This window comes from Podarcis liolepis (genome assembly GCF_965112155.1).
Source record: "Podarcis liolepis genome assembly, chromosome: Z".
NCBI lineage: Eukaryota > Metazoa > Chordata > Lepidosauria > Squamata > Lacertidae > Podarcis > Podarcis liolepis.
The window spans coordinates 3,834,316-3,848,411 of record NC_139570.1 but is presented as its reverse complement, the minus strand read 5'-3'; the positions used below and the strand labels follow the sequence as shown (position 1 = coordinate 3,848,411).

At 46.5% G+C, this 14,096-nt stretch overlaps 1 protein-coding gene across 11 annotated transcripts in view; it reads left to right on the top strand.

Moving 5' to 3' along the window:
- The window catches only part of DLG3 (discs large MAGUK scaffold protein 3), a 119,849-nt gene that overhangs the window by 15,707 nt on the left and 90,046 nt on the right, over positions 1–14,096 (top strand). For 10 of the 11 annotated variants that reach the window (XR_014521732.1, XM_083486339.1, XM_083486357.1 and 7 more), the window contains one exon: positions 4,296–4,433. Coding sequence is in view for 7 of the 11 variants with exons in the window: in XM_083486357.1 (XP_083342483.1) it covers positions 4,296–4,433 (138 nt within the window). In the remaining 4 variants the exon portion in view is untranslated. Of the gene's footprint in view, positions 1–3,539; positions 3,622–4,295; positions 4,434–14,096 lie in introns of those variants that run through there. The other variant, XM_083486356.1, reaches the window with a different exon arrangement.

The following is a 14,096-nucleotide window of genomic DNA, read 5'->3' as shown; positions in this document are numbered from 1 at the left end:
CAGCAACTGGTATTCAGAGGCATACGGCCTCCAACTGTAGAGGGAGACAGTAGCCACCATCGGTAGCTTGGTGTTCCACTGGGTTTCACTTTTGTGCATTCTCACATCCCTTTCTCATAGCATTAGGAATTGTGGATATCCAAAGAAACTGAAGATTGGAAGGTTCAGGACAGGCAAAAGGAAGTACAACATTGTGAAGTGCATAGTTGAACTTTGGTCTCACATGAGTCAGTGACAGCCACCAATGTGGGTGGCTTTAAAAGAGGATGAGACAAATTCGTGGAGAATAAGACTTATCAACGGCTTTTGCCACAATGGCTGTGCCCTGCCTCCTCGGCTGGAGGCAGCAATGCTTCTGAATACCAGCTGCAGGAAACCACGTTAGGGGAGAGAGCTCTTGTGTTTGGATCCTGCGTGCAGGTTTCCCACTGGCACCTGGTGGGTCACTGTGAGAACAGGATGCTGCTCTATTTGGGCCACTGACCTGATCTAGCAGGGCTCATTTCACCTTCTTACAAGTATGAGGATCTGAGCCAGGCAAGGTTGCAATTCTGTCTCAGAAGTGAACTCTCTTTCCCTTCCTTCTGGCTGTTTTCCTTTCCTGTAAGCTGGGAACAGAAGGTGCTTGCTGCCAGCTGAGCCCTCTTCCTCTAACAAAGTTTAAATATTTTGTTTTCAGGATGTCAGGTGGCCTATGGTGTAAAGGTTGGAGAATCCCCAGAGCCTTTATTGCAGGGGTGGGAACCATTTTTAATCAAATGACCACATTCTCTTCTGAGTAACCTTCCAGGGGCCACATGCCGGAAGTATGTGGGGCCAGGGGCAAAAGTGGGGGTGGGGGGAGGAAAGAATGTAAACCTTACCTTTGTACAGTAGCTGATTTCACAGCATTATAGAATCTTAGAGTTGGAAAAGACCCAAGGGTCATCTAATCCAACCCCCTGCAATGCAGGAATCTCAGCTCAAGCATTCATGAAAGATGGCCACCCAACCTCTGCTTAAAAACCTCAAATGAAGAGAGCCCACAGCCTCCCGAGAGAGTCTGTTCCACTGTCAAACAGCTCTTGCTGTCAGGAAGTTCTTCCTGATGTTTAGTTGGAATCTCCTTTCATATAGTTTAAATCCGTTGGTTCAGGTCCTACCCTCCACAACAGGAAAAAACAACCTTGCTCCATCTTCCATGGGTCACCCTCCTCTGCACATATTCCAGCTTGTCAACATCCTTCTGAAATTGTGCTGCCCAAAACTGAACACTGTATTCCAGTGTGGTCTGACAAAGGCAGAATAGAGTGGGACTATGTCTTGCCTAGACCTGGACTCTGTATTTCTGTTGATGCAGCTTAGATTAGCATTAGTTTTGTTGTTGTTGTTTGTTTTGGTGCTGCTTCACACTGTTGACTCATGTGAAGCTTGTGATCTACTAAGACCCCTAGATCCCTTTCACATGTACTACTGGCAAGACAGGCGCCCCCCCCCTCCTCTCTGTCCTCCACCACATCCTCTATTTCACCGTGTTTTCCTCTCTGCCCTTCATCCAGATGTGCAAGAGGCATCATCAGAGTTCCAAGCACACATTCCAGCTGGGCAAAAACAGCGAAGGGGTGTGTGCGCCTGGGGATGCAGTGCAGCTTGGGGAAGACTCCCAAGGGCCAGATGGAAAGGTCTGGAGGGTCACATTTGGCCCAGGCTTGAGACTCCCCACCCTTGCTTTATGGTTTCTCTTTACTCTTCTCCCAAGAGTAAAGAAGTAGCCCTTTCGCTGCTACCCAGCCACCAACTCCTGGGGAGACTTTTGCCTATAGACAGGCATGGTATCATCATCCTCATAGGTTTTGCAGATTTGTTGTATCTCAAAAGCCTGCAGAACACCTTTGATGAGACGCCAGTACTGAATAAAAGCAGTGAGTGCATGCAGTCAGGTTCACCGGGCTGTGTGCACCAGTCCACTGGGAACTTTGCTATCCGTCTTTCCAGCCTGAGAGCAATTGGCAAAACAGTCACAGGAGGGCGCTAAAGGAAACCCTGTGTTTTGTCTCTCTCTGCCTTGATGATGCTCAGGCCCATGCCTCCTTTCTCTCCAGAGGCAAGAATGCTGCCCCAAAGGTCCAGACTGTGGACCAGATTAGCCCCTGACTTCGTTTTGGGACCTTGGCCATTAATGATAGCGCAAGCCAACAACCTAGGAGTGGCTTGTCTCTGTTCTCAAGATGCACCCTTTCCATCCTCCTTTGTCTCACTATTGGAATTGGGAGCCTGCTGCCACCCTTCACAGTGAACATATATATGCCCAAACAATCTTAGCTGCTCTCCTGTGCTAGGTGGGGCAGCTCAGTCAGATAGGCAGCATATAAATAATTTATTATAACTATTACCATTACCATTACTATTCTGAGTAGATACCACACAGGACTGTGCTGTAAATCAGTGGTTGGCAGGCTTAGGGCTTGCACAATTTGCCACATTTTTTCTTAGAACCACATGAGGGTGCCTTGTATGCCTCCAACCAGCGACTCCTGCAGCCAAGCTGGTGCCAAACCTCTTGCTCTGCTTTCCTTTGGACCACATCAGAAAGGCAGAGAGGGAGGTCTTCTTGTCTGGGCAGCCCAGGACTTCCATACGCACCCCAGGGAGCTCACTTTGGTGTTGCTAACACAGCAATTTGACTTCTCCTCTCCATCAAGGTGCACTTTATTATCTCTCAAGACAAACAGATGCCAACAAGGTATGATCTCCCACCCAAAGCCAGGTTCAAAGGCATGCCATTAGAATTATAGAACAGGTTGCCTCTGAGCAAATTCTGTGCCTAGGAATTTGTTTTCAGTACCAGACCTGAACTAAGGTAGGATAAACAGCTTTCTTCTTGCTATGGCTACAGAATCCTTGCATATCTAGTGGGATGCAGGTGGCGCTGTGCTCTAAACCACTGAACCTCCTGAACTTGCAAACGGGGTGAGCTCCCGTTGCTGTGTCCCAGCTCCTGCCAACCTAGCAGTTCAAAAGCATACCAGTGCAAGTAGATAAATTAGTATCTACTTCTCGCTGAGGTGGGAAGGTATACGGTGTTTCCATGCGCTCTTCCACTCATCATGGTATTCTGTGCACTAGAAGCAATTTAGTCATGCTGGGCACATGACTCAGAAAAGCTGTGCCAGCTCAACTCAGCCTGAAAGTGGAGATGAGCACCGCACCCCATAGTCGAATTCAGCTGGACTTAAGCATCCCGGGGTCCTTTACCTTAGCTTGCATATCTACTATAAATTACCCATAGACTTTCCAGCAGATCCCAAACTACTTTCTGCCTTTCCCTGCTAAAATTATGTCTGCCAGGTGAAGTGTGCATAAGGTTGTAACCTTAGGTTGCAGAATCTAGCTTTTCTTCCAAAAAGGTTGAATTCCCCTTCCATTTCCTTCAGGACAACCAATCTTCAGTTAAGAAAAAAAGCAAGTAAGAGGTGACTTTATAGAAATGTATAAGATTACGCATGGCATGAAGAAAGAGGATAGAGAAAACTTTTTCTCCCTATCATGACACTAGACCTCATGGGCACCTATGAAGCGGAATCTTGGAAGATTCAGGATGGATCTTCAGGATGGATCAGAAAGGACTTCTTCATGCAGCGTGTAGGTAGACTATGGAACTCCCTCCCAAAGGAGGCAGTAATAGCCACCAGCTTGGATGGCTTTTAAAGAGGACTGGACAGATTGATGGAGGAGAATGCTATCAATAGTTCCTAGCCACTATTCCTATGCTCTGCCTTCATGGTCAGAGGCAGTAATATTTCTGAATGCCGGTCACTGAAACCACAGGAGGGCAGAGGGCTCTTGTGCTCGGGTCCTGCTTGTGGGTTTCCCATTGGGGCATCTGGTTGGCCACTGTGAGAACAGGATGATGCACGAACTGGGCCATTGGCCTGATCCAGAAGGGCTCTCCCAGTGGCCTTATACAGGTATGGAAGGAATATGAAACTGGTTATGCCTATCACAACTTCATCAATGCAGTGGGCGTAGGGGTCTCCTGTTGCATTTAACAGCGTGAGTGAAGACGGCTTGCCCGTGAGGAGCCCACAGCTCAGCCCCGCAGCCATTCCCATGGCTTGTGTCCTTGAAGAGCCTGGCTTCCCCCCAAATCTGTGACAGCTGCTGGTGTAACATGAGGGCAGCCAGCGCAAAGTCACTGGTGCGTCACGATAACATGTTTCTTTTTAATGCAGCGGAAGCTGCTTCCCTCACCATGGTTTCTGGGCTGCTGCCTGTGCCATCATTGTGTCTCTCTCTTTTCCTGTTTTACATTTCAGGGGAAGCTGCAAGGAGGAGAAGCCTGGGGCCAGGGCTCAGGGCAGGTACTGCGGCTGGTGAAAGTGAAAGAGAGCAGGACCGAGTTGCTGGCTCAAGTCTGCAGCCTGGTGGTGGGTGTCTGCAGCACCTTGCCCAAGGTGAGGTTCCTTATCATGCTGGGGCAGGGCAGGGCCCAAAGTCTTGGGCCACATTTCGTCCATATATTTAATGCTGTATCGTATCACTTTAAATCAGTCATGGCGTCCCCCAATGAATTCTGGTTGCTGTAGTCTGCTAAGGGTGCTGTAAGTTGTTAGGAGACCCCGTCCCGTTACACAGAGCTACCATTGCCAGGGCAGGCATGATAGAGTTTTGCATGGCAGGGAGAGAATGAATAGAGAAAAGTTTGTCTCCCGCTCTCATAACACTAGAACTTGTGACTATCCAGTGAAGCTGAATGTTGGAAGATACAGGCAGATAAGCGAAAGTCCTCCTTTATGCAGTGCATAAGTATCCCTCTAGAGCTCCTGCAGAAACCGCCTTCTTGACCATTGGACCCATTATCAGTCTCATCCACTCATCCACCAGACCCTGTTTTCTGCACGCAGATGAAGTCCCTAACTCACTGAGGGTTTTAAAAAAATTGTTGCTATTATTATTTTTAAAAAATCAGTTATAGAAAATAAAGTAATGAAAGAAGAAGAAGAAAAAAGAAAGGGGGAAAGTGCAAAAAATACATTAAGAAAGAGTATAATACACTAAATATACTCAGTTACATTTCCATACATTATTATGTAAATAAATAGATAATATGATTGTCCTAATACATATATGATAATTAATAACCCACTATATCCTGTATAAACTTCTTCCTGATTTCAGTATATTTGTCCAAACAAAGACTTTGTCTGTAAGCAACCCGTTCATATGTTCTCATGTTATCAATCCATTGGGATCATATCTTTATTCTCCCAGTTCATCAATTCCAGTCTCTTGGCCACTGTTAGGGTGTGTAGAATCCATTTTTGTTGTCCAATTGTCAGCTTCTATACAATAGGTATATAATTGAATAGAATATTTTCCTCCAAAAATTTCAAAATTGCCCCCACAGTCATATTTATATAGTCCACAATTTTCTCCGCAAACTTAGTGAGTATGGAGCACTGTAAAAACATGTGTTTCAGAGAGGCATTATCCTTATTACATCTCCACCTAACAAGTCTTTGACAAGTCTTTTTTATACAAACATAATGGAGCCAATCAATTCTAAATATTATTTTCTGTTGTGTAAGTCACAATTTAAGATCCATTGATACCATTGCTACAGAAGCTAAAACGTTTCCCCACTGATTAGGTGGTATTGGACAATCCAGTTCTTTATTCCAATCATTTCTTAAAATCTGTATATCAAATTTATTGATAATAAATATCTGTAGAAAGTGATCAGTGGTTTTTTTTAGTTTCAAAAGATTTATCCAATTGTTCCAATATCTCCAGTGTTTCAGAAGCTGAGAAAGCTGCTAGTCCAAACATGGCTGGTAGAGGATGTTATAATGGCAGATATTGCTATTGGGCTTCATCTGATAGATGATATTTATCTCTTACAACTCGTGTTCACTTGCATGATTCCTGTTCCTGACCTTGGACAAATGTGCAAATTGGTGCATTTCCCTTTCCTATTTCCAGATCTGACAGAATTATCTGACATCCCTCGTCTAGATAGACAAATAGCCTGACCTGGTGTAAGGCAGCTTTCTGTGCCTTAGAGGGAAGTGTAAGATGGAAGCGCTTCATCTTGGGGGGAGGGGGTATCATGTAGGACAATACAGACTCCTTGTGCCAGATATATCATGGAAGCACCAGCAGGCATACTAAGGCTTGTGTCCTCACTTTTACATCTCTCTGTGTTGGACCAATGAACCCCTAAGAGGAGAACAAATGTTTTGCACTGGTATCTTTGAGGTGATTCAGTTTCCTAGCAGAAAAATCCATGGAACATCCTTTTTTTTTTGCAACACAAATGGGAGAGAACCAGGGGGGCAGGGGATGTAGGCTGTCATATCCAAGGCTTGCGCAAGAGATGACCTTGACGGCTACTACTGTGGCTTCTCTGAGTTTTCCAGGCAGCTGTTATTTCTGGGGCATAGTGGAGAGAGAGGAGGTGCGTGTGTGTGTGTGTGTGTGTGTGTGTGTGAACTCTACATTTTCCCACAGAGACAATTGCGCCCAAGCTTCCTCCTCCCAGACCAGACTTTGGGATAACCATTTCCTGCTTCTCTCATGGCAGAGCTTCGTGGGCTGTTAGAAGGTGGAAGCATGCTGATATAATAGTGCCTCTGTAACATACAGTGTGCGTTCTGGAGCTGGGGGTGCCTAGTGGAAAGAGCTTTGAAGTTCCTTTGTTTATGGGGTCAATGGCAGGAGCTAGGGGTTACTCTCACTGTTGGATTGTTGGTGTCTGGAAACAGGCCTTTGCTGTGACAGTGCAAAGGACCCACCTTAAGAAGGACATACTTTGACCTCCCACTGGAACACCATGGAATAAAGTGCACCTATGTGTGTTGGACCAGTGCCATCATGTGCAGTGTCTCCATGTCACGAAAAGGTGACTGTGGTAACAGAGCTGTTGTAACTGAGCAGGTGGTACCATATCACAGACCTCTGCAAAGTTTCTGGTGTTTGCTTACAACAGGGGTAGTGAACCTTGGGGGGAATGTGACTCTCCAGTCCTCTCTAGGTGGCCCTTGGGACTCTCCCCAGGCCACATGCCCTTTCCTGCCACAAACACCCCCTCAGCCACACCCTCCTCCTCAGCCATGCCTCTCACTGGCCTTGCTGTGAGGATATTTGCCTGACTGGAATGCATCGTTGAATTCCGATAATGCCTCTTGCTTGCCTCAATGGAGAATAGTCAGGGCTGTGTGAAGAAATTGGCCTACTGTACAAAGGTAAATTTTATATGCGTTGCTGCGCCTGTCTTTGCATCTGGCTCTGCCCACCACTGGGAGGTAGGCCTGTCAGAAGGGAATGTGGCCCCTGAGCTAAAAAAAGAAGAAGTTCCCCGCTCCTTGCTTAGAGGAAGAACAACATGCCAGTTTAGATGGATGACAAGAGCAAGCCAGCAGTAACTCACACCAAGCAAACTAGATTTAACTATTCATTAGCAAAACAGGATCTGCACAGGAGTGTCAGGCCTAATGAGTACAGCAACTAAGGTCTTGTCCCCATGAAGCAGTTGCTGGGACTAAAAGTCCCCGCCCCCCTACAGCCGGCTATGTCTCCTCCTTTCCAGGGTTTTCCCCAAGCAATCGGAGACTGTGCCTGCATGCAGCCAACCTCTCCTCTTCCCTTTTCATGCATCTCCTGGTTCTGGGAGACAAGTGGGGAGGGGGAGCTTGTCGCAGCAGGAGAGGGAGACACCCTTGCCCCTTCACCAGCCTGCCTCATCCCTGCCTCTTGGCTTCCCTCAGCCCACTCTCCTGCTTCAGCTTCTGCCTCTGATTCTGGACTTCTCTCTGCCACAGACTTTCCCAGCGCACTAAGACCTGCTGCCTCTTCCGCTTCTGACACATCCTCTTCCCAGTCTTCTCTCTCTGACCACTTATCTTCATCCCACCACCAATCCCTGGGCTCTGAGCCTTCTTTCCTTGGGGGTTCCCCAGCTGGTTTCTTCCATCATTCCCCTGTGTCTAACTAGTGCATAAAAACTGAGGAGCCATCTAGATCAGCCCATGTTTTGTCCCAGCTGGGGAGCACTGGTCTAGTCAAGTGGGGCCTAGTCACAGAACACCAGGAACACCAAGAACACCAGGTCACATATCACTAGCACAAGTTCCAGTTTTAAGAAGCAGAGTCAGCACAAGCATAGGTCAGAGTGCAGCTAGGCAAGATCAAAAGCAAGAGTGCAAGTCCAGGTAAACAAAGTCAGGCACAGCCCCAAGGCAAACAAACGAGGTGGGTAGCACCATGGATAGCTCCAAGTGACAACAAAAGCAGACTTGAATGTTGGTCCAAGAACCATCAAACTCAAGTCCCATCTACACCAAGTCATTTAAAGCACTGTAGTTTGTCAAGGGCACTGGGAATTGTAGCTCTGTGACAGGCAAACTACAGTTCCTAGGATTTTTTTTTTTGGGGGGGGAGCCATGTACTTTAAATATGTTTGGTGGAGATTTGACTTATCAATGGCTATTAGCCATGATGGCTATGCTCTGCCTCCTCAGTAAGTGGCAGAATAGCACTTGCTGGGAGAGTAGTGTTTTGCTCAAGTCCTGCTTCTGACTTTCCCACTGGCATCTTGTTGGCCTGAGGATCCCCTCCGACCCTCCCTCCAAGGAGTGAGTTTTCAGAGCTTATGTGCCTTGTGCACCCATGTGCTCCAAACCCACTTCGGATAGTGGCCTTAACAGCTTTTCCCATGCTATCGTCCAACAGCTAGGAATCCCAAGCATTCTGTAACTCACAACCCAGCAGAAGAGGCTGTCGTTTTTTTGTTTCATGTGCCAATGCATCAAATCATCCCAGTGCACTTCAAGCATGAAAAAGGTTTTCTCCAGAAGGTCAAATTCACTAGTTAGTGACCATGCAAAGCCATTGTTGGAGTCTTAAAGGCCGTTTTGTGGATTTATCTGCTGTGGCTAATGGTCAGTGGTAGATCACTCCTCCCTGCATGTATTTACTTAATCCTTGAAGAAAAAAACTCTTAACGCTTTTACTGCCTTTCCTGGAGTTCCATTCATTAACCATGCATTTCACAAAGTAATGCTTTCTCTGCTAGCAGTTCTGTGGTTGCACTTGTCTTGAAGGTAGGGTCGAGCTGGATGGATCCTGAGGGATAAGCCCACCCTAAGCGAGGTTTTTCATCCAGGGACCAGAATTTTGGGGGTGCACAAGGCAAGAATCATTTCGAAATGCCATAGTTCCAAGGGAAGGGTCATGGCTCAAGTGTTAGACCACCTGCTTAGAATGCAGAAAGCCCCTGGTTCAGTCTCTGGCATCTCCAAGGTGGGCAGGCAGAGACCCCTGTCTGAAACCCTGGGGGAGCCACTTCCAATCAGCGTAGACCCTACTGAGCTAGATGGGCCCAGTGACCTTAAGTCAGCATAAGGCTGACGGTCTGTGTTTCCAACTGGGTTGGAAATCCTTGTTTCTCTGCCAGGTTGGTTTGGCTTTAGGGCAGGGGCAGAAGGAGCGCAATGGCTCTTCTGGTTCAATCTATGCATTCTCCAGTTAAGCAAAGTTTCAGGTAGCTAATGACGAGGAAGACCCTTCCTTCCCGCCGGCCGGTTTAGGCAGTGCCAGCCTAGATGGGTGGATAAAACCCAGCTTCCTGTGTTCACCTGCGAAGAGGAAAAGGGCCGATCAGATCAGGGGGAGATGGGCATGTGAATTGGCCCAGGCGTCCTTGGGGGTGGGGGCAGAGGGGCTATACTAGGCCACAAGTGGATCCCCAAAGCGTTGCTGATTCACGTGGGCTTCTCTCCCCTCCTGACATGTTCCTGCTGCTGCCTAGCAACCCAGCTGCTGTCTGCATCAAGCCAGGAGACAGACTGCGGCTGGGCCCAATCTGTGTGCCTGGCCCGGATTTCTTTCCTTTGGGGAGGGGGTGGGGAGAGGAGAAAGGGTAGATTTGGAATCTGGGGCTGCTCTCTCTTAAGGCTTTGGAAGGAGACGAAAGCCCTCAGCTCACAAAGAATTACCATGCTGTGGTAAGCTCATCAAGTCCCCGTGATCACACGGTGCTATTAATTAGAATTATTACTCCTATTAGCCACAGGGTTTTTCTTATTATTATGGGTAAGACTGCAGGCACGGTCCTCAAGGTCTTGCAATATTCTCACTTGAAGCAGAGGCATTTGAATATTGCTGTCGTCATTTATTTATAAAATGAATTTTATATATAAATCCTTATTTCTTTATTTTATATGCACCAAAAAGCTTCAGGGGTGGGGTGCCACCAAGAGAACCCCCAAAACATCTCAGTGGAGGTGGTGCATGTTCAGAGGGCTCCGAATGCTGACTGTTAGGGGAAACAGGAGGGGAGGCATCATGGAATGGCATTACCAGAGTGGGAGACTCTCTACTGCAACATTTTTTTGCGGCTTCCACTTCTATATGCTAATATTGGGTTCCTCCAGGCGACCTGTATATTGAGCGTTTGTCTGGATTTGCTTGCACAAAGCTTGCATGGAGTTTAGATGTTTCCAACTATTTAGTGAGCATTCAGTCCGATTTGTTTGTGGGGAAGAGGTTCAATGACAATGCATCAAGCAACTATTCAAGTGCATTTTCCTCTACTGCATTTTCCTCACCACTTTCCTTCCTGCAAAAGGTCCAGTTTTCCAAGGAGAAACAGATTTTGTTGCACAGGGCCATTGAATGAGCATTGATTGCTTCATCTAAATTTGCCTGGATGTGACTGAATCCCAAGATCACCACAGTCTGGAAGTGACCAGACGTGAGAGCTCCCCCTGGAGGCATTTACAAAAGCATTCTGCCATGCGCAGAATGATTTAAGAGTGGAGCAAAGTCTGAACCACATGCTCCTGCTGAATATTTATATATATAATATCATACACACACACATATATAATATTATCACATAATCATAATATAAAATCATAATATCACACAATCATAATACACAATCACACACTCATAATATGATATCACATAATGATATCATACATAAAATCATCACACAGTCATATCCTGTAAATATGATCATTAGTGAAGGAAACTAACCCCTTCCTATATCCACTTACTCCAACAAATGTTGCTGGTGACCAGCATAAAATGGGAGATACTTCCTTTGCCTCTGCCTTTGCGTTGACCAGTCTGGGTATGCAGGGTGCGTTGGTGAAGGCTATGATATTCAGTGATGCTATTATGATATGATTGTGTATGCGATATTGTGATTGTGTGAAATTGTGACGTTGTGAGTGTGTGATCGTATGACATTATTATACTGCAAATGACTGTGTGATATTATGATCGTATGATATGACTGCATTATTTATGTGATTTATGATATTATCATATGAACTTGTAAACAGGGGTATTTGCAAGGGCATTTAGTGAGGGAGTTTGAGGTGGGGACCCAGAGTGCTGTCTAATGGCGCACGTAGGACCAAGATACAGCAATGTTTAAATGCCTCCAGGAAAATATGCTCCCGTTTGGAACTTTTAGTAACTTCTCTGCTTCAAGTGAGAATATCGTAAGACCTAGAGGACTGTGCCTGCAGCCCTACAAATAATAATTAAAAAAACCCTGGGTTTCTCAAAAACAAGTCATGCCAGACAAATCTCATTCCTTTTTTTTTTTTTTAATAGAGTTACAAGCTTGGTGGATCAAGGGAATGCTTTGGATGTAGGGCATCTTGATTTCAGTAAGGCATTTGGCAAAGTCCCTCATGATATTCTTGTGGAGAAGCTGGTCAAATGTGGGCTGGATAAGGTATCTCTTAGGTGAATTTGTAACTGGTTGATTGACTGAACCCGAAGAGTTCCTCATCACCCTGGGGAAAAAGTGACAAGTGGGAATCTGCAGGGGACTGTCCACCCAACCCACACTGTGCCAGTGGCTGGTTGGCTATCTCTCTGCCTTTAGCTGAGTGGTCTAGTATCCAAATGGTGGTCACAAAGGGCACAAGATAGGAGGTGTTCTGTCCAACAGACATTTCAGTGAGCATGTTTGTGAGGCTGGGAAAGGGCTCCTCCCGCATCTCTGACTTGTGTGCATAGAGGAGGGAAGAAAATACCTTTATTCCCAAATCTGTTCATAGATATATTATTTATTACGGCTATAGGCCCATACAGATAAAAACAAGACATAAATAACAGCTTGTGCACGTGGGGAAAAACAGTCGCTAAAACACCACTGTAACAATAAAATACTATAAGATGGAATGACATACTGCGCCTTAATTAGCTTGTAGTGCTCCTTGGCAACGCTTTTGGGTAAGGACAGCGACCAGAAACCTAGCCACTTTCAGGGTCGTGTGGGTATCCTTATCCTGCAAGATTTGGGCAAGGTGGAATTTTGGTGGGGTACCCTCTAGTTTCTGTATGATTGAACCCAACAAATTTGCCCGTGGCACATTGAACAGGGGGCAAGTGAACATAATGTGCTGAAGCGACTCCGGCGTCTCCTTATCACATTTGCACATGGCGGAGGCTTGGCCCTTTGAGAATCTATGTCTCAGGACATTGGAGGGAAAAACGTTAAACCTCGCTTTGGTGAAGGCCAGCCCATGGGCAACAGTCGAAAGGGAGGAGAGGTATGATGGAACGCAGTAAGTTAAAGTAATACCAATGTTCTGGGGCGAACAAACACCTCCCCCCAGCGTATAATTTCGCTGTAAATCGATATCATCCAGTCTTTGGCGGATCTGTTGACCCCGCCATGAAAATGAGGCTTGAAGCCATGGTTGTCTAACCCCTGCTGGGTTTTTTTTGCTGTCTACTGCCCCTCTTTGAGTTTTCTTGTCAGTTCCACCCCAGTGGCATGGGGCAGAAGTCTCAGATAGTGGCTTAGGAGAATAGGCCCCACCCCCAAAACCTCACAGCATTTCTGGCTTATTATATTTTCAAGCGTGTCAAGTAACGCACAATATATCATCAAGCTTTGGGGACCCCTGGTCCAAATTGCAAGTTGGAGAAAGACATGGGCACCATCCCTGCTGCCCCCCATGCCAGCAATTACATGGGGAGGGGGAGTGCTTTGGGGTTTTTCAAGCCAAAGTTGTTTTTTGGTGGGGGGAGATTTGGGAAGGGTGGCAGCTAGAGAAGAGGCAGTTATCTCTCTCCTCCTAAATCCCACCCCCCACACACACACACCAAAAGTCAGCTCTTTACCACTGTAGATAGGTTTGGGGAAAGCCTTCTGTTGGCTACAGCAGGCCTCTGTTATTCTGGGCCATCATGCCGGGGCTTCAAGTATATCACATCCAGCAGTTACGGTATGTTCTGTGCGCTCAGCAGAGCAGCCATGATGGATCAAGATGGATGACACTGCAGCATGCCTATGTCTCTCTTGTACAAGCTTGTTTGGTCCTTTGTGGCTGTAGCACTTGGGACTTTTTAGTGTAGATAAAAGGCAAGTAAGAGGCAACATGATAGAAGTTCATAAAAACAAAGCATGGCATGGAGAAAGCAGACAGACAGAGAAGAGTTTCCCTCTCTCTTTCATAACACTAGAACTCACAGACATCCAGTGAAGCTGAATATTGGCAGATTCAGGACTGATCAAAGAAAGTCCTCCTTCATGCAGTACAAAGTTAAGCCATGAACTCGTTTCCCCAAGAGACAGTGATGGCCGCTAACCTGGACGGCTTCAAAAGAGAAATAGGCAAATTCATGGAGGATTAGAGGGCTATCAATGGCTACTGGCCATTATGGTTATGCCTTGCCTCCATAGCTGGAGGCAGGAATGTTTTCTAATACCAGCTCCTGGATCTGCAGAAGGGCAGAGTGCTCTTGTGCTCGGTTCCTGCTTGCCAGCTTTCCTTTGAAGCACCCGGGTGGCCTCTGAGAGAAGGAATGCTGGATGCGGTGGGGCATTGGGCTGATTCAACATCTTACAGTTGTGCACATATTTCCTGCTTCCGATAAGGTTCCAGGAGACCTTGACGTTCCAATCCGAGTTGCAGAAAACAACCCTGTAGCCTAAACAAAGATCTGTGGCTTTTCTTACTCTCCATTCCACCGACTCTCGGATGAGTAAAAATTGAACCTCACTAGAATCCAGTGATCATTTTGGGCATTGATCAGATTTGGCATGGGATGCAGTGGTGTTGATTGCCATCACTGCTGCTATTCTA